Genomic DNA, 25256 nt, shown 5'->3' on the forward strand with positions numbered 1-25256 from the left:
AAAAAGAGAGAGAGAGAGAGTGAAAATAAAGCACAATCCTCAAATCAGCTTTATTCTAAGCCCTCTGGTACTGCTGGATGAGTGTTTTAGCAGCTGTGGTGTTGTGATTCTCTTCTTCCCCTGCAGTGTTTTTGATTGTGCACCTAATTTATTGTCACGCGTGTTTTTCTTATGAGGGACTGAATAAATGAAAACATGTGGATTCTGCGTAGGGAAAAGAGATTTCGAAAGATTTAATAATCAAAGGATTTAGAGACAGAATGTTCTACATGATCATAAAAAATAAATCACAACCAAGGATGCTCCAATGTGATTCACACTGCGTTGTTCAAAAAAGCAGTCAAGATGAGTTTAAAGGCTCTGAACAGGCATATGATAAATGCATTTAATATCTTAAATCAAAATATTACTAGGCATCCATTCCTCGACTCAATTAAACTTTACCTGAGTACTAATGTGCAGGGTCGGTACCAGCGGGTGGCCACGGTGTCCCTCGCTCTATGACGCATGATGACGTATCCTCCTCCTCCAGCCTCGTTCTGACAGACAGGTGAACGGGGCGACGACGCCATGTTGAGCGAAAACGGAAGTGTATTACTCTGCTGTTAAAACATATTTCGAATGTTTGTGAAGAGGAATCGGACACGCTAGAAGTAAAACAAAGTGCATTGGAGGCAATTGAACGGAATTCCTCTTTTATTTACGGGACTGTTCTTTTTGTTGGACTCTTTTTGTGCAACTTTACACTGACTGACAGCGTCAAATCACTTCACGGGGTGATCGTAAGTTAAAGATCGGGACTTAAAGATGCCACTGGCGCAGTTTGCAGACCCCTGGCAGAAGCTGCCCGTGGGGCATATGGTGAATGAGGTAGGTTATATTACGTTTACGACATTGAGGAGTGCTATTGTATGAAATCACGTTTAATCCGATGCTTCGTGTCACAGAGGAATATCAGTGTTCAGTCTTGAAGTGCATATTTTGACTAGTAGGTTAGTTTACAGATTGGTAAAGACTGAATTTAAAAAAAAGAAAGTTTGCGTTTCAGAATGTCGCTACTTTTCAAACACATAACTGAATGCAGAAAAGTGCGCGCTTAATAGTTATACGCCGGCATGAAAATGCAACAAAATGTTACTATCGAAATGACGTTACTTTGTCCTTTAACTCTTAACGTAGAAATTTCATTGGACCAAAGTGCCTAGTTACTTGGTAAAGCTAGAGAATGTGTAAACCGTCGAAGCGAGACTTGACCAGACAAGCACAGTATGTGTTTGTGTGTCTGTCTGTTTGTTCGATGTAACTTTAAGTTTATTGCTTCATTCTTATTTAAAATGGACACTTGTTTTCCTTTTTGTAAGTGTTTTAAGTTTGACTTGAGTATGCCTTGGGCAATAAACTCAGGGTGGGGAACTAACTTCTCATATACAGACTGACAGGCTGTTTCTCCAAACCCAGTGATCTGCCTACATACCTAGACAGCATTTTTGGGCGTCACAGGCTATAACAATGTCAGCATGCTATAAATGTGCAAAAATACAAGATTATGATACCCCAAATGCGGTCTCGGAAGGTAGATGAAGATGGCCCATTAGCTTTTGAGAAATAGTCTGTGTGTTACTTGGATTATGAAACAACAACCTCATTAATGAAATTTTTGTATTCTGGACCTGTTTGAAGCTTTGAACATAAATGTGTGTCGGCAGTGTGTGTACACAGCCACCCTATAATGATAAAAATCCACCCACTCCTCTTTTTTTAATCCCCATTAATCATAAGAAATATCTCAGAACAAGCCATTTGCAGTTTCTGTGCAAAGTGACGTCAAAAAAGGCCTATTGCTTAGGCCCCGCCCATGACTGCTGACGGACTCTGCCCTATTAGCATAGACTCCGCCCTGAGTGAGCTGTACACAGTCCACCATGTTTATCTCCTTGCCAGAGCATTTAACAGCAGCATTCAAGTATGTAAATTAGGGACGCTAACGATTAATCGACGATCGATTAATTGTTGATAATAATTAAATCGATAAAACCGCGAAACACGCAAAGCAGATACAAGGAAAAATGAAGTGAGTGCGCCGGAGTTATGTTTGGGACCATTTTACGTTACAAGGCTAGAGTCAAGGTGATGATACACAGGGCAACTTTTTGAGCAATTTTGCTAGGCAATCTTGCCGGTCGATTGTTTCTTGGGCACTTTCCCATTGAAAATGGGCAATACATTTCTATCTGGATAATTTAGATCGGTCGTGGGCCCTGTGTCTCATCTGGTTGCCCGTTGACGCCAACATTGCCCAGCAATATTGCTCAAAAAGTTGCCCTGTGTATCATCACCTTTAGGCTACACCTTCATGACTAAGTTTGCATGTGCATTCGCAGCCTTTTGGTTTGTGCAAATGTAAGTTGTAATATTAAGTTTATTTTGTGTAGGCATATATATCTGATGTATCTCATATACGATGCATTTGGTTAAGAATTACCGTGGAATAAAGCGTGCCGGTGATCAACTTCAGCATGCGCAGCTCAAACAGCAATGCACAACTAAAAATAACTATATTTGGGTAGTACATAACATTATAAAGAGAACAATATTGTAATAAAACTTTGTAAGTTATTTGGGGTTAGTTGCTGTACAGCGCGTCGCTCCAGGAAGAGCGCATTCAGAACAGAAGTTAACGTTGACTGGCATTTGTGCAAAATTATGTCCCTAATGTAAATGTAATTAATGTTCTTATATTTTTTTCTTAATATTGTTCTTAACAAAAATAAATCAAACAACCTCTTAAAATTAGGATAACTTCCAGTATCCTAAATCCCCTAACATAAGATGTTTAATGAATTTATTGGGTTGTTTCAAATTAATTGTTATTATTAAGCATTACAGCTTAACACTAGTTAAATATAATAGCCTACATATTACTACTACTACTAGAGATGTGCACAAGTTATCTGAAGTGACACCAGCAATGATTGATAATGTAAATGTTGATCAGTGATGATGATTATGTGTGATGTGACTGCTTTGAAAATCTAAAGCAACTCGACAAAAAACAAGTCAAAAATAGGGACCTCGTTTTTATTATTCAGCACATATAAGAGCGGCCATTTTTTTCTTGTCTTTAAGAATGTTCTTAAAAAATATTTGAGAATTTCTCAAGAATTTTAGAAGAATTGCGCTTAGGAACATTCTTACGAACTACTTGGAATTTATCTTAAGTAATTTTTTTGTTTAAACTTTACTTCTTTCTTATGAAAGTTTTTGTGAATCCAGCTTTTGGACTGGCTGTTATCAGAATTTGATCAAATTAGACATCCTTATTTTACCTCAGGTTTGTGTCTTTCTGTCTATGTTCTGTCTGTATGTTTTAGTTTTTTTAAAGAAATTAATACTTTAATTTCGATTCATTTAATACACACTTGCTGAATAATAGTAAAAACGGTAATGTTACAAAAGATTTTGAGCTTTCCATTTATCAAAGAATCTTGTAAAAAAGATTATGGTTTCTTAAAAAGAACTGTTTTCAACTATGATGATTATAAGAAATGTTTCTTACGGACAAAATCAACATATTAGAATGATTTCTGAAGGATCATGTGACACTGAAGACTGGAGTAATGATGCTGGAGAAAATTCTGCTTTGCCATCACAGAAAAAAAAAACATTTTAAAATATATTAAACTTGAAAAAAGTTATTTTAACATTTAATAATAGGCTATTTCACAAATATTATGTTTGATCAAATAAATGTAGCCTTGGTGAGCATTGGATACTTCTTTTAATAACATTTAAAAAATCTTACTAACCCCAAACTTTTGAATAGTACTGTATATACTTTATGAATATTCAGTGAAATGAAGAATGTATGATACAGAAATATATTAAATATTAAACGGAGGATGGAGTACTATCTAAAAGTATTATTAAAACTATTTTGAGAGTACATTATTATGATTATATAAATTTGAGAATGGCACAGCTCAAGGGGACAGATTTAAGTGCTGTTTATTTTATGATAAATGTCATCTGAGTTAATAAATATTAACAAGTATTGTCTCTCTTACTCTGTTAGCCCTTTATCCTCGGGTACTCTTTCCCTATTAACTTTCTTTTGATCCAGGCTAATCCCGTGGCCTGAAAATAGCTTTCCTACGCTGCTTGTTTTTAGTGCCCTGTTTGTGTGTGGACCTAAAAATAATCACTTAGTCTGTGACTTTATGTAAACAACACTGCCATTTTACTCTTATATCAACACATGGTCTGGTGATTTGATATTTTTTTAAATAGAGATCAGATCACCATTCTCCTGCAATTTAGAGTAGACAACTACATTTTGTAATTATTATTATTACTATTATTATTATTGTTATTAAATCTGTTTAGATGAGTGATTCAATGACTCGGTTATGAAGGCCCTGTCCCAAATGGCTCACTTCATATTACGGTTTTGTGGACTTAAAATGGGTGCTGTGTGCTTGTGAAGTCCACGAGAATGTAGGGTGTCCCTTTTGTCATTTTAGTTTTCAGAAGGGTGCTCCTGAGTGTTTAGGGTCGTTTGGGACAGGGCGAAAGACTTCACTTGTTTAAATACTGGATGAATACTTAAATTAATCTTTTGAAGGAATAATTCAATGACAAATAAAAAAAAAAGTAATTCACGTGTCGCCACCTACTGGTGTAATGATGTAGTTGATACAATCTTTATTTAAAGTGTCAAGTTACAACCACTCTTTGAGTCAGCGGCAGCACCAAAGCACATTTTAGGTTTAATAGACATAGCCAAATTGTTCATTTTGAATTAAAGGAGACATATCATGCTTTTAAATCGTTCCTTTTTACATATAAATCATACATTTGTAGTCTATATAAAGCAGAACTGCAATGCTTGGGTCTGAATTCCTCATTATTATAGCTCCACAGGCCCCTTTTCTACCCCTTTTCTGATGTGCGTCTGAGAGCAACTCGTTTTGGTGCGGTCTCTTTAAATACAATTGAGACACTTCATACCCCGCCCCCTCTCCAGGATGCAGAGGTTCAACTCCACCCCGTTCGGCCATTTTTGTAGTTTGATAGCAGAGATACGATTATCTAGCGGCACAGAAACTTTTTATTCACACGTTATTAACAAAATGTCAACAACGGAAGACTTGTCCAGCCAGCCTTACATGTTCGAGCCAGAGTCGGAGCCGGAGCGAGATGAAAATGAAGACGACGAACCTGCAGAACAACGTCTTCATATGGATGTATTGCAATGGTGTGTTACTGTATTTATACATGAAACTTTGGTCTTCCGACCTTTTACCGCCGTCTCGATTTATTTTGATTAATATGTGCGAGGGAGAGAGAGCAAGACAGCGTCTAGTTTGGAGACGGTGTCTTGTTTACACTTTCACCTGGCTGCTGGCTCCGAAGAGAGAGAGAGTGCGTGCGCGCGACCGGGTCTCTCTATCTCTGTTCGTTCTTTCAGTTAAACATGCGCGGCAGTTCATCTACATTAGACGGTGTAATGAAGCGTGTGGGTTACTACATCCAACAACCGAACATTTTAACTTACCCTCTCGTAACTTCTGCACCTTTTAGCTTGGACTACAAAATTGCAGCGAGAAATAAAAATGGCGGATTGCTCGAAATGTTGGACTGGAAGTCAATGTCCTTATTTGGCAGTTCCGCTGCAAATACTGTGACGTAATAGTTCACAAAACGTCATAGATAACAGAAAAATCGGAACAGGTTGAAAAATAAGGCCAAAACTGAATATAAAGATATCAACGAAGCACCTGAAGAAAATAATTTCAACTTTTCTGTACTTCTAAACACTCCAAATATACAACAAAATGCATTTAAGGGCTAAAAAAGTGGATTTAGCATGATATGTCCCCTTTAAGAGCACTATTTTTTTTATTTTTTTTTACGATGATTCATGCAGCTCTAGCATATATATCTATCATCATAATCCTTTGTGGATCCATAATATTTACAAATGTTTTTTTAAATTTTGTAAATGTACAAATGTTTTTTATTTTTTACAAAATTTGCAGCAGTCATTTAAATGAATCATCTTCCCTTAAAACACTGCATTTGCAATTTTCTGTATGTCTTTTCTGTTCCTTAAGATGCTTTGTTTTTCTGTAATTGTTGACGTGATTTTAGTCCTTGCTTGTAATAGTAAAATGATGCAACAAAGTTTATTACTCTGTTTTGTGTTAACATCATATTTTTCCTGTTTTATAGGATGACTCCATGGTAGATGATGATGGTCCTGTTCAAGTAAGTTCAACACTATGTAAATGTGTATGTAAGTTCAACACTATGTAAATGTGTATGTTTTATGTGAACATGTAATCTTTCAGTGTGTGCAGTTGTATGTAGTTTGGGTGTGTGTGTCTGCAATCTGCATATTAGACAGCATGTCTGTTAAACTCAATTAATTATGTTGACAGATTACAGCAGTTCAACTTTGGTTCCTCGCAATTTATCAGACAAGCTCTTCGTTCACAGCTTGAGGAACAGTTTGATGTACTGTAATGCCCCACTGTCTTTCAATTTAAAGATGTGCTTCCTATGTAAGCTAGTTGTCTTTTAACATCACATTTCCTGTCTCAGAGGACAGCCTGGTTTTATTGGTTTCCTGTTGGATGAGTGACATGGCAAGCAGCCAGTAGGAGAAGAGGATGTTCAGCATTCTCTTCAAGCAGAGCTTCATTTTCCACTAACCCAGCAGAAACTGAAAACAGATATCATTTGATGGGGCTGATTGTGACCCAAAGCAGTGTGTTGACTTATAACCATTACACTACTGTTTAAAAGTTTGGGGTTGGTAAAAGTTTTTTAAAGTTTAATTTTTTTTAAATAAGTCTCTTATCCTCACCAAGGCTGCATTTAATAGATAAGTGAAGCAGTAAAACAGTAATATTGTAAAAAAAGAAAGGCAAAGCTGAAAATTTAGCAGCCATTACTCTAGTCTTCAGTGTCACATGAAACTTCAAAAATCATTCTAATATGCTGATTTGGTGCTCAGGAAATATTTCTTATTATCAATGTTAATAAGATGTTCTTCTTATTAACTGCTTAACATTTTTGTGCAAACCGTGATAGATTTTTTTGCAGGATTTTTTGAGGGATGGAAAATTGAAAAGAACAGCATTTATTTGTAAAGACTTTTGAACAGTTACATTTTTTTCTTGCTGAATAAAAGCTTTTAAAAAAACTTACTGACCCCAAACTTTTGAACGGTATTGTATATTTTTAGGCCTGTCCCATTGTATGTGTGCGTGTATGTGGGAAGGGGGATTGTTGAGACATTGTGTGTGTAAAAACACCCACGCCACACACACTTCCTGTTCCTGTTGTGAGGTGTCCCTCAGTCATCATCCTTAGTCACACTTTAGTTAAAGTCCTCTTTCTCATATAAGGCCTCCTCAGTCATCTCATCTGCTCTGAAGCTTCTAGAATTTAAATCCAGAATTCAGAATTTTAGATTAATTTGCATAGACTTAAGCACCATTATTTAAGTCAATTTCTTTTATGCAAATCACTTGTTGTGGTTGTGGCATGATTATAAGATACATAGGAAATTAATTTAAAATGGCATGTCACTTAAAAAATTCACTTAAAAGCTACCAAGAACAAACATTAATTTCTGGGTCCTATACAATGACACATTACATTTAAATCTCCCTCTTTACACATCCAAGTTAAGGCTGCTCTGTGCCTGCTTAAACTCACTGTAAAGATGCAATGAAGCATAAAAGCCAGACTAAATTATGTATGCTCTGTCAAAGTATACAGTTGTAAATGCATTTGTCACTTTGTTTGAGCAGCATTAAACAGTCTGTGTAAATATACCTAAATGCCACATCAGAAGCGCTTTTGTGCCACTGTAAATTTGGCATAATAGAAAATTTCAAATGGATATTTCTGATTTCTGGTCCTGTATGCAGTTTGGTCATTACAATGTTTCCGCCATGCCAAAATGCATGATGCATTAACCGCTATTAACACATTATTGTGTGTTATTAACTGTTATATAACTGTTGACTACATATCAGTTACCATATCATTTAGCGCTTAATGAATTTGCTTAATAAAACATCCTTATTTTACTCTATAAAACATCCTTATCCTTGTTTATGAACAAATGATACTGTCTGTTATTTGATGAGCTTTTAAATATTCAGTCATCTAGAACTGCTAGTGAAAGCAGGTCAGGAGGGAAGTGTGGATTATTAATGAAGTATGCAGTCTTCTAAAAAAAAAAAAAAAAGGTTACTGCAATCAAATAACAAGGCTGCAAAAAAAAAACCAAAAGCACAAAAAACAATGTGCTGTTCTATGTGCTGACACAAAGCGACTTGCATGCCACATCAGTTGCAAGTGCTGTTTTACACATGTACAAACACGCTTATGTCCCATCGCTTTCTTTGTGTCATTTTTGACCTCTGTGATGGATATTGATGTCTGTGGTCTTTTTCCACCATCAATAGATTATCAGATATCATCCACCATTCAGTCTCATTCATGTTGGCAGACTGGTATGTGGCATTCATTGTTCAAAATATGTGTGGGTGACTAGATTATAAGTCACTACCTCCCTCATTTCCATCTCAAGTGTATGTTAAGAATAAGAGAGAGCAAGTGGGAAAGCAAAAAGTGATATGATATGAAGTGTAGCGCTCTATCTAACCAATATTACCATTAATTAGCATTTTAGTGTCCAGAGTTAGATGATTCTGACATGGCACTCTTGCTCTGTTTCTGAAGATCAGTTCTCCCCTTCCTGATCTCTTCTTCTGCTCATTTGTGGGCATTCAGTCAGCTATTTGTTCATTTTGTCAGATGGGCCTGGTTTAACCCCCTCACTACTTGTTTGTGGTGTTTATTCTTTCTCCTCCCACAGGCTTTGGCACGCTGCTCCTCTGCAGAGACACCAGCCATCCAGGCTTTTCTTTAACATCCTCTCATATTGTGTGTGTGTTTGTTTGCCTTAAGTACTTTTTTTGGGCATGAATTTGTATTGATGTGATGAAGTGGTGTTGGTGTATCCGGACATTTGATTTTATTTTTGTTGTTTTTTTAAGTTACACTGCTGTCATCACTATGTTTAGTACAGAACAAGATAAGTGATCTGTGTGCGTGTGTGTGTGTTTGCTGTTTGGTGTTGCATTGCATGTTTTATGGGTCAAGCAAGCATGCTCATTTGTCATTTGTCTCTTTCATAGGAGGAGGGCTCTGTCAAGGAAATCAGCATCACTCACCATGTCAAGGAGGGTTCGGAGAAAGCGGACCCACGACAGTTTGAGCTCTGCAAGGTTCTGGGCCAGGGATCTTTTGGAAAGGTCAGGTGAACTGCACAGATATGAGTAAAATAACTGAAAATGATTTGTTTACATTTAGAAGCATTATTCTGCTGGTTTCTGTTAATAATAGTGCGCGTTTGTGCAGGTGTTCCTAGTCAAGAAGATAACTATGCCAGATGCAGGACAGCTCTATGCTATGAAAGTGCTAAAGAAAGCTACACTGAAAGGTGTGTGATTTGTATGTTGTTTTATGTCTTTGTTATTGAACATGTACACACTAAAAAATAAAGTTTATTAAGTTATTATTTATAATGTTTGTTTATATTTGGGTGTGTGTGTGGTTTCAGTACGAGATCGAGTGCGTACAAAGATGGAGAGAGACATCCTAGTTGAGGTCAACCATCCTTTTATTGTTAAACTGCACTATGGTAAGTTATTGACATCCCATCACCAATCAGATTTTTATGCTTCACGGGTTGTGGATTTCTGTTGAACTCTAATTGAACTTGCAGTACATCATCGTATCTTGTTTTCTGGATTACTATTAAGTTCTTGTTTGTTAGCTAAATTGTTTTTTTATGGTTCTGTTGCCTAGCCCAGGGAACTTTGTTCAAATTACATTTGTTACAGATCTTGCAACTTAAATTTTGATTCCTCAGCATTTCAGACGGAGGGTAAACTCTATCTGATTCTGGACTTCCTCAGAGGAGGAGATCTCTTCACTCGCCTGTCCAAAGAGGTGAATTACATGTGTAGTACAGATAAATCCAACATTAACACTACCGTTTGGGATTGGTAGGATTTTTTTAAAATGTTTTTGAAATAATTCTCTTGCAATCACCATTTATTTGGTCAAAAATACAGTATTATGAAATATTATTATAATTTTTAAGGACTGTTTTCTATTTTAATTTTAAAATTCTGTCAGCAGCCATGACTCCAGTCTTCAGTGTTACACGATCCTTCAGAAATCATTCTAATATTCTGATTTGGTACTTAAGAAATCTAAAAAATTTTATCAATATTGAAAACAGTTGCGCTGCTGCTTTTTTTTGTGGAAACCACAAGAATTTTCTTCAGTATGCTTTGATGGAAAGAAAGGTCTTTTTAACAATTTTGCAACAATGTAAAAGTCTACTGTGACTTTTAATCAGTTTAATGCATCTTTGCTGAATAAAAGAATACATTTATTTTAAGAAATAAACTCTAGGATTCTTTTTTACTTTGATACATTTATTTTTATGAGATTAGTTGTAGATTTTTGTAAGAAACTACACTTATACATAGTTTTGTTGCTTATATATTTACTTTCTAACTTTATCCACTTTTTTTGCCATGAATAAAGCCGTGGTAGTTGGGGTGGCGCTAAATAAAACAAACTTTCAACAAAAAAAATGAAAGTCTTACTGACCTCAAACTTGTAGTGTACATTAATCTCATTTAAATTGTGAACAAGCATTTAAAAATGATTAAGAATTTTAAAAAATTAAGAATGAATATTAGAATAGGTTAAGTTCTGCTAATTCTTCTACCACTCTTTATGTCTTTTTTCAGGTTATGTTTACAGAGGAGGATGTAAAGTTCTACCTGGCAGAACTGGCTTTGGCTTTGGACCATTTACATGGACTGGGAATCATCTACAGAGATCTTAAACCAGAAAAGTGTGTTACTCACAACCCACATATTACATAAAATGTGATGTAAGGGCTGTCACAGTAAATGAATTTCCCCTGCGGTGATTTTGAGTGGCTCGATATTATCGCCATTTTATAATAATTATTATTATTTTGTTTTTTATATATATATATAATTTCTAACTATTAATATATTTATAACAGTTTTGAATTTTCTAATCTTGACTGGACAAGAGGCTAAACAAGGTGTTGAAAACGCTGGGTAACGCTGAAGCTGATGTATCACTTCATAGAGATCAATGGCATTGATTAAATGCGTTGAACAGCACTGACTCTGGTCGTGGGAAATCCCCTCAAACATTGAACGGAAACTACGACAAAGTTATCGCTTTTATTTTCTGACAACTGATGGCAAACTGATATTTTTCACAAATAGAAGGACAGATGCTGGGTAACTGCATATTAACAACTACATGTTTAAGAACACATCATTTACAATGACTATATACTAGACCGTGTATAATTACAACACTTTGACTAAGCCAATGCATTGCACATTTTCATGAGTGAACCAAATTTGGATCTCTTACAGTATTCTTTTGGATAATGATGGACACATCAAACTTACAGGTATGTGTGTTTTATTACTGCATAATGATAAGGGCTTATATTAGTATAAAACAATCTTGGGTCTAACTAGGGAATCTCACAATGATAAATGTATCAGTATGTATGTATGTATTCGATTTGTTGTCTATGTGTGTTACTTAGACTTTGGGTTGAGTAAAGAGTCCATTGACCATGAGAACAAGGCTTATTCGTTTTGTGGGACGGTGGAGTATATGGCTCCGGAGGTTGTCAACCGCAGAGGTCATACCCACAGTGCTGATTGGTGGTCCTATGGCGTTCTAATGGTGAGAGGGGCGGGGCTATGCTGAAATTACACTTCAGTTTCAAATAAACTCAAACATAATTTATCATCAATAAAGTTCGTCAAACATAATATTTGTGTATCAGTGCAGTGATTGTGTAATTCTACCTCCTTAGTTTGAAATGCTGACTGGAACACTTCCATTCCAAGGAAAAGACCGCAAGGAAACCATGACAATGATCTTAAAGTGAGCCTTATTTCCTCAGTATTGATTTTCATACCTGAGTCTTTGCACTGACATTGTTTTTTGTTCCTCAAGGGCTAAGCTAGGAATGCCTCAGTTTCTCAGCCCTGAGGCCCAGTCTCTGCTCCGCAATCTGTTCAAGAGGAATCCTGGCAACCGCTTAGGTGAAAAAGATCGTTGTCAGCTTGTTTCAAAGAACAGGTTGTTCATGCTGAGTAAATTTGGTGCATTTTTCAGTCTGTTCATTAAATACTTGGGCTTGAAATTTCAGGAGCTGGGCCTGATGGAGTAGAAGAGATCAAAAGACATTCATTCTTCAACACAATTGACTGGAATGTAAGTTTATAAGAAATTGAATAAATCACGAATTAAAGATATAAGTCCAAAAATAATCATTTACTTATCCTCATGTCTCTCTTACCATGTTTTTTTTTTTTATTATTTTTTTATGTGGAATACAAAAGGAGGTTTTCTCTTTTTTTCGTTTATCAGTATCTGTCAATATTGGTTAATTATCAGCCAATATTAGACATTTCATTGAGCATGTGCATTTCCTTTTTTATTATATATATTTGCATTACCTTTGCTGTTATCTAATGCTCACCTAAAGTTAGTTTTAAAAGCACTAGTAATTTAATTAGTTAAATGTAATAGTTATAGCAAATCTCCGAATGCATATCTTTTTATACTGTACATTATAATATTGTGATGCCTAAATTCACTTGTAGCATTTAAAACGAGTGATTTTTATTGTTTAGTGTTGTATTTTTTAATTCAATTAGGTGAAATAGTGTAGCATTTTCCGTATCAACCATTGAACCTTTATTGGCTATAACATGCAATTAATTATTGGCTTATAAGTATCAGCCAGAATTGTAATATCAATGCATTCCTAATTTGTATGCTTAAAGAAATTAGTATTTTTTTTTTACCTCTAGAAATTATTCAGAAAGGAATTGCCTCCTCCCTTTAAACCAGCCATCCAGAGGCCAGACGATACAGTCTACTTTGACTCAGAGTTCACTGCCAAAACCCCTCGGGGTAAGCGATGCAAACATTCCCTTTCCTAGCAGTTGATGCATTTCTAGGCATAATAATTGGATGGTACTCACTTCCCTTTTTCTTTGGTCCCAGACTCTCCTGGTATCCCTCCAAGTGCCAATGCTCATCAGCTCTTCAGAGGGTTTAGCTTTGTTGCTACGGGAGTAGAAGAAGAAAGCCAGCCGCCCATTCAGAGCAACATCAACTTGGGTGGAATACTTCAGGTATACTCGCATCACTCGCACGCTCCTCTCAAACCCCTTTAACATCTGTACACATGGGAATAAAGTGCATGTGTGAATGTTACACAGCAACCCCACCGGAGCGCGCTTCAGTTCACGGATGTGTATGATGTTAAAGAAGACATTGGTGTGGGCTCCTATTCCATCTGCAAGCGCTGTGTGCACAAGAGCTCAGCCATGGACTATGCAGTTAAGGTAACCACATACTTCTTTATCTGTTTTATTGATGCGTTTAAAGCTACACTAATTTTTTAAGTTGACTCTTAGCAAAAAACACTTTGTTCTTTCAAAATGATATGTGCTCATTAATGTGTAATTACTTCTACCAACTAATCAAGTATTCTCGTAAGGGTAGAATCTGCCATTTAGAATACATACGAGCGAGTCGCTCGAATGGCGGCAGCCATGTTGCGCCTCCATCTTGAAAATACATTAGCCAAAGAGGGACATACCTGGAAATTCAAGCTTCGCCTTTCGCGTTTTTACACTCAGTGGCACCGTGACGAATGCGAGGGGGAGATTTACTCGCGACTGCCGGCAGATTTGAAATAATACGGCCACCGTAGGAGTTAAAAAGCCCTCGGAATGGGAGGGGCTAGAAAGTAATACTTAGTTGGTAGTCATAAACAATTTCACCGCTAGATGGGAGAAAAATAAATCCTACACAGTGTAGCTTTAAGGTTCTATCAGTTTTAAAGAGAGCTGTATTGACACTTCTTGATTGGTTTGTCAGTTTTAGAAGAGGTTTAATAATTTTTAAATGTTTTTTTTCAACAAGTATACACTACCATTCAAAGGTTTGGGGTCAGTAAGATTTTATTTTTACTTTTGAAAGAAGCCTCTTATGCATTGCTCACCAAGGCTGAATTTATTTGATCAAAAATACAGTAAAACAGTGATATTGTGAATATTATTACAACTTAAAAATAACCTTTTTCTATTTTAATATATTGTAAATTGTCATCTATTGTAAAGTGCCAGATCTTTCAGAAATCATTCTAATATGCTGATTTGGTGCTCAAGTAACATGTCATATTGTTTTCAACGTTGAAAATAGTTGTGCTGCTTCATATTTTTGTGGAAATCGTGATGCATTTTTTCAGGATTCTTTGATGAATAGAAAGCTCAAAAGAGCAGCATTTATTTGAAATCTTTTTATTTGCAACAATGTAAAAGTTTTTTCTGTGACTTTTGATTAATTTAATGCATCTTGGCTAAATTGAAAGTATGAATTTATTAAAAGAATTCTTACTGACAAAACAGATTATCAATAAGGAGAAGAGAGATCCAGCAGAGGAGGTTGAGATTCTGCGGCGATATGGACAACATCCTAACATCATTACTCTGAAGGACGTGAGTGACTTTTGTTTGTGTGCCTGTCTGTTGGAAACTTCTAACTCAAATATCCCTGGTGGTGTTGTCTGCCGTTATTCTGAGTCTGTGTGGGGTTATAGGTATTCGATGATGGGCGATCAGTGTACCTGGTCACAGAGTTGATGAAAGGTGGAGAACTACTGGATAAAATCCTCAGACAAAAGTTTTTCTCTGAGAGAGAGGCCAGCGCTGTCCTTCACACCATCACAAAGACTGTTGAATATCTGCATGCCCAAGGGGTAAAAGCATTTACACACACCAAATATCACAGAAAATCTTTAATGTGTCCAGAATAAATAAATACACAGTTAGATCCATTTAAACATTCTTTTAATGTGCCCTAAAAAATCTGCATTTCAGCTTTTGCAATGCATTGAAACTTAATATATTTATATCTTATTAATAGGTAATGTACCTGTCAAAAATTTGGAAACATTAACATTTTGTAAGTGTTTTTGAAAGAATTCTCTTATGCTTACCAATGCTGCATTTATTTAATCAAAAAATCAGGAAATACAGTAATATTGCGAAATATTATTACAAATTAAAAGAACTTTTTTATATTTTAATATATTTTAAAATGTAATTTCCTGTGATGGCAAAGCTGAATTTTCAGTATCATTACTCCAGTCTTCAGTGTCACCTGATCCTTTTTAATTTGAATGTTTCCGAACATTTGACAGGTACTATTTATTTTCTAGGTATATATGTATTGTTATTTTTTGTTTATTTTTTTATGAGTTTATTAGGGTTAATAGATTGGCACTTTGGTTATCAATGCATTTATTTATTTAAATAAATATTTTATGTTCATATATTATTATGGTTAATATATTGGCACTTTGGTTGCAGGTAGTACACAGAGACCTAAAGCCCAGTAATATATTGTATGTGGATGAATCGGGCAACCCAGAATCAATCAGGATCTGTGATTTTGGTTTTGCCAAACAACTAAGAGCAGAAAACGGGCTGCTGATGACACCATGCTACACTGCTAACTTTGTGGCTCCAGAGGTACCTGTTGACCTGTATTTGTTTTAGATGGGAGACTAGATACATCTAGATTTTGTGTATGTTCTAATATATTTAGTGTTGTCACAATACCAGACTTTCCAACTTTGATACAATACCTTGAAAAATATTGATTTTCGATACCACGGGAAAAACTGCCATATATACTGCCATACAGATATTTTTTATTATCTCATATTTTTGTTGCAATAGCTTACACACAGGTTTAATTTGAAACCCTGAATTAAATGTACAGAAAAAAGAAAAAAAAGACAAATAAACAGCCAGTAATAAAATTAAAACAAATAAATATAGAATGAAGAGACAAATGAACTTTCAGGTGGGTCTAACAGTAGTATTCAGGTAAGAAATACAAAATAAAATAAAGTAATCAAATGTAAAATAACACTGGATATTCTTCATTGTAAAAATTAAATACAGATTATTGCTTACAATTAAAGTTATAAAAGTTATATTCAAAAACAGTGAGTGATTTTGTCTGTTGTTCTTTGATTAACATGACAGACAGCGTAGGAACATTGGACTGCTGTCACTTTAAGAGTTGATGCACTGATCCATTATACAGGTTTACTTTCTCAACTATTTACATTCCAAAGCGGACTATTTTTACCTGAATACGCGCCAAGATGGGCATTTTGACAAATTTGTGTGTATTTGAAGAGCAATAAGCCATGAAAAACAACTAAATTTTGTACTCGCAAACTGTTTGAGAGGCGGCTTTATGTGCACGCCACATGTATAGATCAGTGGTACATGCGGGAATTAGTAAAATGATGTGCAATACAAGCACAATTCAACCAGAGCGAATGAGGCGAGTGAGAGAGAGGAGGCGGATGTGTGTCAGTTCGCTGTTGGAAGGAAGAGAAGTATCGATACATATAGAAATATCTACATTTTTGGCAACACTAATTATATTATGGTATTGTTATTGTAAATTTATTTGTAAATTATTATTATTGTGTGTTATCCACTCAGGTCCTGAAGAAGCAAGGCTATGATGCAGCTTGTGATATATGGAGTCTGGGAGTTCTCCTTTATACCATGCTTACAGGGTACATTAACTAAATAAAAAACAATATTAATATTCCAAATGTTGCAAATCTTCTGAGAAATTGCATGATTTAGCTCAAATACAATATTCATGTCAGTTTCAAAACTCACCACTCTTGTCCATCCTTCAGGTTCACTCCATTTGCTAATGGGCCGGAAGACACACCGGAGGAAATTCTGGCTCGGATTGGCAGTGGGAAATTTTCCCTGACTGGTGGATACTGGAATTCTGTATCAATTGAGGCAAAGGTTGCAGGCTCTCTTTTTGTTTAATCCACTTCTTAGCCAAATGTAAATGTTCTATCTGTTTGATCTATGATCTTTAAACTTCTTTTTTGACAGGACCTGGTATCAAAGATGCTTCACGTTGACCCTCATAAGAGATTGACCGCTGCTCAAGTTCTTCGTCACCGATGGATAATCAACAAGGACCAGCTACCCAAATTCCAACTCAACCGCCAGGACGCCCCTCATCTAGTGAAGGTTTGCGTTGTGATAATAGTTTCAAATGTGAAACTAACAATATCAGAAACATAATTATGGTTTCCCTGTCAGCCCAACAGCCCTATCATTACCCTTGCATTATAATACTTAATGCTTGTGTTTGACTTTATATTCTTATTAATATTTTGCCCTTTTATCTCAGGGAGCGATGGCAGCCACCTATTCAGCCCTAAACAGAAATGTTTCTCCCGTACTGGAGCCGGTGGGTTGCTCCACACTTGCTCAGCGCCGTGGTGCCAAAAAGCTGACCTCTACCGCCCTGTGACCATTCAGATCTAACCCCAAACTACAAAATGGCACATAAGTTTGTGAGATATCTGGCAATTCTAGCGTTGTCATGTAATGGCAGTCCATCATCACTGCATCACCATGTAGAATATTATACAACTCTTAGGAGAATGTTAAATTCATGTACAATTGTTTTATGAAAATACTCTAGAAATTTACTTCATATGGGAATATATATGAATATAAAAGTATTTCTGTTGAGTCTGTGTGGAGATTATCATGTATGATGTTAAATGACTGTGATACAGTTTGTTTTCTGTATTATGGTGATAATGTCATGTCTAGAGACTGCATGGAACCGTACTATTGCTAGCATCACCAATCATAGCTGTGCCCACCCTCTTCAAGACAGACCTCACATGCTGAAATGGCTTGCTCAAGCTTTTCTTTTTAAGAGAAAGAGCAATCAGTTAGTGATGCCACTATATGCAACTTCAGATGGTTTAAACATGGCACAGTGTTGAAACCATTTGTGAAATCAAAGAGAACTATGCAAGTAAACTTACAATCCTTATTGTATGTCCCTAGAAACGTAGAGTGAATTTCACAAACCAAGTATTTTGTGTTAATATAGTGTTTTAATTGGGCAAAGTGGTCCAAAAACCCTTTGTCATGCACATGTGTCTTAAAGGGCATTTGATTTACAAAAAAGGGCAATCATATAGCGACCTCATTCTTGGAATATTTTTCCTCTCCAGCAGACCAATATTCTTCATATAATAGCTGTTTATCAGAACTCATATGAGACAAGTTGTATGCTGTATCTTTTCTTAATGGACATGGTAAGATTATGTAGAAGGTGACTGTAGGTGGCTATATTAGAAAAGGACAGGGTTTTTTTTCCATGGGGAATGACCAATATATTGCTGTCTTAGTGATTTGTAACACTCCTCTTTTTGTATTTCTTTGTTTATTCTCTCCATGAAATTAAAGGGAAATATGCAGGCTGTATCAACCAAGATTGCTCCAATTTTTTTAATCAGAATTTAAAAAACTTTCAAGAATGTATTATTTTTATACTTGTTGATGAACTGTTCTCTATGTTTATGTATGTTTGTATGTGAGGCCACGTGTTTGGGGAGACTGGGGCCACAGGCAGTATCCTCTTGTACTGGAATTAATTTACAAGAATTAGTCAAACATTCTTTTTTCTTTTTTATTGTTGCTGCTGTATTTTTAATAATCACGGTGCAAGTGAGAAATATGTCCTTGTGATCTCTCCTGGCCTCTATTGTATAACACAGGCCATACTTTTTTTCAGCACATTTGTGCTTGGGAGAGCAGTTTTTAATTCATGTATTAAAAAAATGATCAAGTTTTAACAGAATAAATCTTGCAATACAGTTTTATGGTTTTCTTTGAATGACTCAACAGCATTGAAACTTATAATATATTAAAAAATATATTGTCCTCAATTAACACGATTGTTTACGCATTGTATTCCTAGCGCAATAAATGATCTCTTTGATTTTATAAATAAAGTTTTGTTGGAAAGTCATGCTTTGCGCAGTCGTAGATGGCTTTGAGCGGAAGTCTTCGGAAAGACAGAGGGAGATTCTTTGACGTCCTCCTCGAAATTTAACATTGCTTTTTTCAGCGACATCATTGAACAAAGACTGCAGTCTTTGTAATCCGAACATGCCAAAGAATAAAGGTAAGGGAAACAGAACACCCTTAATTGTGACAAACAGCTGTTAATGGAACTGAATTTAGCCTAGCTCTCGAGCTAAGCACCCGGCCTTTGCGAGCAACGTGACCATATGAGCCTCACATGCGCTAAACTAGTTGCTGCTTGTCTAATGGTTGTAACGTTAGCTGGTTGAGAGCTAGTATTAAGATACTGACGCACACGAGTTTAACCAGACAGTTTGTCTCTTTTGAAAGATTTGTTCAGTTACCCTTTTTGCGAGTTGCGTCATTACGCCGGTGTTGTGCCGAGTTCTGACCCCTGCTAGACTATTATTACCCCCTGATTCCCCAGGTTTAGGATTAGGTGTGGTGGTTAGGATTAGGCAACCGGTTGCGGCCTCAACGAGGGTGTAATAATTTGTCAGGGAGTTAAAATTCGGTGTGTCTTTTGTGTGTATTGCCTTGTGTAATGACTGAATAATTGAGTCATTAACTTAACTGATTCGTTAAAAATAAGTCGACCCAAACAAGTCGTTTTATCCTGCGAAACAAGTCGTTTTTATCCTGCGTTAGTTTTTTGTTTTTGTTTTTTTAAATAAATAGAACCGTTAATTGAACCTTTGGACAAAATATTTGTTAAAAAATCTAAAAATGTTTCCCATATGTGTTTTATGGTTTGTGTTATATTTGATACATCAGGCTTTTATGGCCCGTATAGTATGATATAGTGAGAATATGGAACTTTAACAATTGAGGAGTCCCATATCTAGCAAAAATATGCAATTGAGTGTAGTTGTTGTTATTTATATGGCCGAAAAGAATGAAGATGAATTTCTGACAGCTTGTAATAATACCTGTCTAAGATAAAATACATATACATATCAGTTGTCACTCTATGTTTCCCAATAATATATCTTAGTAAGAGGATATTTAAATGTTCAGTTTTATGATCAAAGCTCTAGATTTATTGTTGGGGACAAAAAATAAATAATGCAATGCAATACAATGATGGCTGAGATCATTGTATTGCAATATGATGAAAAATTATTAATCAAGGGAAATCATAATCAAGAAAATATAATGTTTAAGCAAGTAAACACAAGTTGCTTCAGTCCATTAAATGTTCATAACAATATAAAAGTTATTCATACGTTAAATCATTAATGTACCATGATCTGAAGGTGAACATTTTTATACGAATAGGCCTTTTACTTACTTTTTTTTTTTTTTTTTATAAATGATCATTCAGAGGGCAGAAGGCATGTATCGTTCATGTATCAAAAATGCAGAATACAGTAGGCTTTATAATGTGAATATTCAGAGAGAAAATTAACCACAACAGTTACTGTGAGTACAACACATTGTGAATGTTAATATAATAATGACTAGAAAAGAACTATTTAGAACATGTACAGTATGCCACACATGAATGTAAATAACTGTGCAGGTGTCTGTTGGTTTTGTAAAAAGCAATATTTGCTTTTTACAAACAATATAATTGAGATTCTTCTTTTCTTCAGGTAAAGGAGGTAAGAATCGGCGGCGTGGTAAGAACGAGAACGAGTCAGAGAAGAGAGAACTGGTTTTCAAGGAGGATGGCCAGGGTAAGTAAATATCAACATGGGGGATAGCGTTCAAATCCACTAATAGTTACGCCCTTTGTATATATGCAAATAAATTTTCACCGCATCATTTTGTTTCTTTACTTTTTTTTTTTACTTTAAGAGTTGAGGTCAGTAAGACTTTTATGTATTTTATTTTTTTAAAGAAATTAACACTTTGATTTAGTAAGGATCAGTGGTTCTCAATTCCAGCCCTGTGACAGTCTGGCTATGTCTATATTAAACCAGATACATTTGAAAAACTGCATTTTCATTTTAAACACTCACGTCCACTTGCATTAGCATTTTCAAGCATTTTCCAAAAGTTTCTCGTTCACACTAAAATATCGGAAAACGCCTAAATCATCTTACTGCCAATGTTTAAAGCATAATAAAAGATCACTGAGATGATGACAGGAGACCAGACATAAAGTTCTCACGCTATTCTTATAGCACGATAATTCTTTTAGCAAGATATCCCACTATTCACGTGTGTTAGGGTTGCACTCAATCACCTTTCCATGTTTGGTCTAAAATGCAATGGCCCTCATGTTTTGGTGGATTAGTGTTTATCAATGGCCCTCCGGGACTGGATTTGATCAGTGTAGATGTAGTTTAATTTCGGTTTATAGATATCTCTCCTAACAAGCTTATGGTCTGAGTCAGGTGTTCGATAAGAGACATACAACATCTGCATAGCAGTGGGGTGCTAGGACCAGAATTGAGAACCACTGCGAATCTTTTTACAGGGTTTGTACAAGTTGAATTTGACTTTTTGAAATTCAAGTCCTGGAAAACCCTTAAAAACAGCCAAATTTATGAGGTTGTTGAAAAGTGTTTGAATTATTGAAATACAATATATATTAAATTAGTGTTTAATTTATTATAAGGTGATGTTCAAAGTTAAAATAATTATCTTGTTTATAACCTTGTTTCTTTCCAGAATGAATCAGCGTTTTTTTAATGAAGGTCTACTCTCACTCTTAAAGTCAGTCCCTTGCCGCCACCTACTGGCTTAACTATGATAAATCTCTATTATCAACATACAGACTGTTTCTCAATACGAAGTACGCCAACATTCTAAAATAAAACATGACTTATGGAACAATAATAGCCATTATAATATATTTGTATTTGTATGCTGCAGCAATATACATTATTAAATAAGATGTATGTTATATTTTGGATACTTTATATCTGTAATTTGAGTAAAAAAAAAATCCTTAAAAATGTATAAATATATTGTTTGATAAGAGCTGATTGTAGCCCTTGAAAACCAAAAAAAGTAGTGCTTGAATAGGCTAGTCCTTATGTCCTGGAATTTCATTTTACGGAATCTGTACGAACAGTGTTTTTTTGTTTTTTTTGTTAATTAATTTAAATTATAGATTATAAATTTCTTCACCATTTTAAATAAATGCTGTTCTTTTAAACTCTATCCATCAATGAATCCTGAAAAAAAAAATGTATCATAGTTTTCAACATTGATAATGGTAATGGCTGCTGAAATATTTTTTTTTTAAATATATTAAAATAGAAAATTTTAGTAATATTTCACAATATTACTGCTTTTGTATACTTTTTTTTTTTTTTGTGATCAATTCTTTCAAAAAAGTCTTACTGACCCCAAACTTTTGAATGGTAGTTAAGTTGAGCCAAAACCAAAGCCAAGATGATCTTCAGTTATATAAAATCTCCCAATGTCTTGTGCTAGAATATGCCCAGGTGATAAAGATGCTGGGAAATGGGCGGCTAGAGGCCATGTGCTTTGATGGGGTCAAGCGGCTTTGCCACATCCGAGGAAAGCTCCGGAAAAAGGTATGATAATGTTAATGACGACGGTCTCTTCTTTGTATTGGATTGTATTGGATTTTATTGTCCCGATGGGGAAATTTTGGTTCAGCATGTTCAGCAGATCTGTGGATTTTCTGTATGCATATGAATCTGAATGTCTTTTTTCTGTGGCTGGATGTTATAGATGCTTTCATATAATTTAAGTTTGATTTTACCTTTTTTAATTCTGCATAAATAGAAGACGACTTAAAAAGGACACTGCTTACCCAACTTTTTTTTTAAGGTGATCATTAGACTTTTTTTCTAGCCCAAGTATTAAACACATTGTCTTATCTCCTTTAGGTTTGGATCAATGCATCTGACATAATCCTTGTTGGTCTTAGAGATTACCAGGTAGGTGTTGTTCTCTTCAAACCCCCCCCCCCCCCGTAATTTTTAATTAATAGACATTTTATTATATTATTATTTGTCTGTCATTTTTTTATTTTTGCATGTTTTTCACAGGACAACAAAGCAGATGTAATTTTAAAGTACAATGCAGATGAGGCTCGCAGTCTTAAAGCCTACGGAGAACTTCCAGAACATGGTAAGTCTCAAACTGGGATTAATCACTTTTTTTTTTTTTTTTTTTTTACTGTTTAGTAGTTTTAATGGAAATGTCATGGTACTAAAACAAATTACCCACCTCGATTACAAGTGCCAGATGATGTAGTATACACAAGTAAAGCTCACATAGCACAAGTTTTATATCCTCAAGGATGATAGTGTGTTCTTAAGTACAAGACTTTTGGCTGATCTCTTGTTGTGCCTTTCCTGCAGCTAAAATCAATGAAACGGACACATTTGGACCTGGAGATGATGATGAGATTCTGTTTGATGATATTGGTAATGACGATGAGGAAATTGATGACGTAAGTACACCATTCTTTTTTTTTTTTATCATGACAGGAGCAATGGTGTCCTATTGGTTATAAATATCAAAGTGCTGGAATTAGTTTCTGTTGCCTGTATTAGTCCACTGTATACAACTTGGATACATTTCTGTTCAAAAGTTGGGTCAGCATTTTTTTTTTTCTCGAAAGAAACCAATACTTTTATTCAGAAAAGACACATTAATTTGAAGTAACAGTAGAAATATTTATAGTTCAAATAAAGTTCAAATTGTAGTTCTGTTCTTCTGAACTTTCTAGAATCCAGATAAACAATCCAAATTTTCTACAAAAATATTTAGCCGTTTTCAACATTGATAACAATAATAAATGTTTCTTGAGCACCAAATCAGTATATTAGAATGATTTCTGTAGGATCATGTGACACTGAAGACTGTAGCCTTTGTGAACAAACGAGACATCTTTCAGAAACCTTAAATCTTTAGGTTGTTTTAACCCAAAATGTTTTAACAGTAGTATAGAAGCATATTACAAGCATATTATGTTCTGTCATTGATCTATTAAAGGGTTAGTTCACCCAAATATAAAAATTCTGTCATTAATTATTCCACCTCATGTCGTTCCAAACCTGTAAGACCTTCGTTCATCTTCGGAACACAAATGAAGATATTTTTGATATTTGTTTTCTTCATTTGTGCTCCGAAGATGAACGAAGGTCTTACAGGTTTGGAACGACATGAGGGTGAGTAATTAATGACAGAATTTTTATATTTGGGTGAACTAACCCTTTAAATACAAACAGTAACTAAGTAAACAGAATGTAAACTGTTTACTGCTGTAGTGGATCCCTTTAGGCTGTTTATCTGCATAAAACAGCCTAAATCGCATCTTTTAAGGTTAGAACATCATACTGAAGTGTTTGGGGAAACCTATATCTTAATGTGTTTGTTTCTGCCCTCTTACACAGATCTGAGTCACGACTGCTGGTGGGCTGTACTGTTTACACTGAGAAGAGAAAACGCTTCCTTGTTGGGGAAAAATTGCAACTTGGGCGATATTGATGCCCTATATCCTACTGCAACCTCCCTCAGAGAAACACTCGGAGGCTTATTGCTTAACTCTATCTGTTTCTCTCTCTTTAACACGTAATCTGACTACCAGTCTACTCCGAGCATTCTGACGGTCACATAACTCTCTTTCATTCACATTTAATGACAACAACAAAACTTAGACTGCATATTTTTGTTATGGTTTTAAAGTATTTATATTGTATTCCACTGTATGTGGTGGAATTTAAAATGCAAGGAAATCCAGAATCTACAATAAAAAGTCGAGCCTTTTATCTGTTTGGACTGAACTTTATTTCTTATATTGTATATTTGCTTTGTTTTTTTCTGTATTTTTATTTTCTCCATATGCACTGTCTCTTCCCCATGGCATTTGCATGCATTTCTGCTGTGCCTAAAAAATAAAAATCTATATTTTAATTTTTTTGTTGTTTTTCCACTGTCAGTTTGTATGCAGTAGAAGCAGCAGTAACATAATTTGACCACTATTTGGCAGTAAATGCGGAAACTGTCATGATACTGAATGTAAAAATGTAGTTTTTGCAGACATTAGTTTGTTCACACAATTGTAAGTTTCCTGGATGTTTGGAGACGATCTTTTCAAGTGTTGTGCTCCCTCTCTGTGCACATCGTTTTGTATGAGAAGTTATACTGACCCATTTCATTTGGACTCGTTAGTGGCAGTCCTGCTGCCCCTCT

At 35.3% G+C, this 25256-nt stretch overlaps 2 protein-coding genes across 2 annotated transcripts; both read left to right on the forward strand.

The window, feature by feature from the left end:
• Positions 1 to 530: 530 nt before the first annotated feature.
• rps6ka3a (ribosomal protein S6 kinase a, polypeptide 3a) lies at positions 531 to 18923 on the forward strand. Its single transcript, XM_079871988.1, has 22 exons — positions 531 to 870; positions 6232 to 6267; positions 9219 to 9335; positions 9442 to 9523; positions 9644 to 9724; positions 9956 to 10035; positions 10851 to 10957; positions 11523 to 11560; positions 11702 to 11844; positions 11978 to 12048; positions 12121 to 12209; positions 12317 to 12381; positions 12984 to 13086; positions 13180 to 13310; positions 13398 to 13523; positions 14592 to 14681; positions 14783 to 14941; positions 15555 to 15716; positions 16710 to 16786; positions 16916 to 17033; positions 17127 to 17267; positions 17431 to 18923. The coding sequence occupies exons 1-22, from the start codon at positions 808 to 810 to the stop codon at positions 17551 to 17553; spliced, it is 2202 nt and encodes a 733-aa protein (XP_079728114.1). The 5' UTR covers positions 531 to 807; the 3' UTR covers positions 17554 to 18923.
• A 119-nt stretch (positions 18924 to 19042) lies between these two features.
• eif1axa (eukaryotic translation initiation factor 1A X-linked a) lies at positions 19043 to 24977 on the forward strand. Its single transcript, XM_079871989.1, has 7 exons — positions 19043 to 19230; positions 20726 to 20809; positions 22521 to 22624; positions 22943 to 22993; positions 23105 to 23186; positions 23420 to 23511; positions 24458 to 24977. The coding sequence occupies exons 1-7, from the start codon at positions 19215 to 19217 to the stop codon at positions 24461 to 24463; spliced, it is 435 nt and encodes a 144-aa protein (XP_079728115.1). The 5' UTR covers positions 19043 to 19214; the 3' UTR covers positions 24464 to 24977.
• Positions 24978 to 25256: the final 279 nt, after the last annotated feature.

This window comes from Squalius cephalus (genome assembly GCF_949319135.1).
Source record: "Squalius cephalus genome assembly, chromosome: 5".
Lineage (NCBI taxonomy): Eukaryota > Metazoa > Chordata > Actinopteri > Cypriniformes > Leuciscidae > Squalius > Squalius cephalus.

Excerpts from the sequence above, each read along its gene's own strand:
- rps6ka3a (XM_079871988.1), top strand. The coding sequence starts at position 808 with ATGCCACTGGCGCAGTTTGCAGACCCCTGGCAGAAGCTGCCCGTGGGG. Across the intron at positions 10,036-10,850 it reads TCACTCGCCTGTCCAAAGAG|GTTATGTTTACAGAGGAGGA; the intron begins GTGAATTACATG and ends GTCTTTTTTCAG. Across the intron at positions 10,958-11,522 it reads AGAGATCTTAAACCAGAAAA|TATTCTTTTGGATAATGATG; the intron begins GTGTGTTACTCA and ends GATCTCTTACAG.
- eif1axa (XM_079871989.1), top strand. Across the intron at positions 20,810-22,520 it reads TTTCAAGGAGGATGGCCAGG|AATATGCCCAGGTGATAAAG; the intron begins GTAAGTAAATAT and ends GTCTTGTGCTAG. Across the intron at positions 22,994-23,104 it reads TTGGTCTTAGAGATTACCAG|GACAACAAAGCAGATGTAAT; the intron begins GTAGGTGTTGTT and ends TGTTTTTCACAG.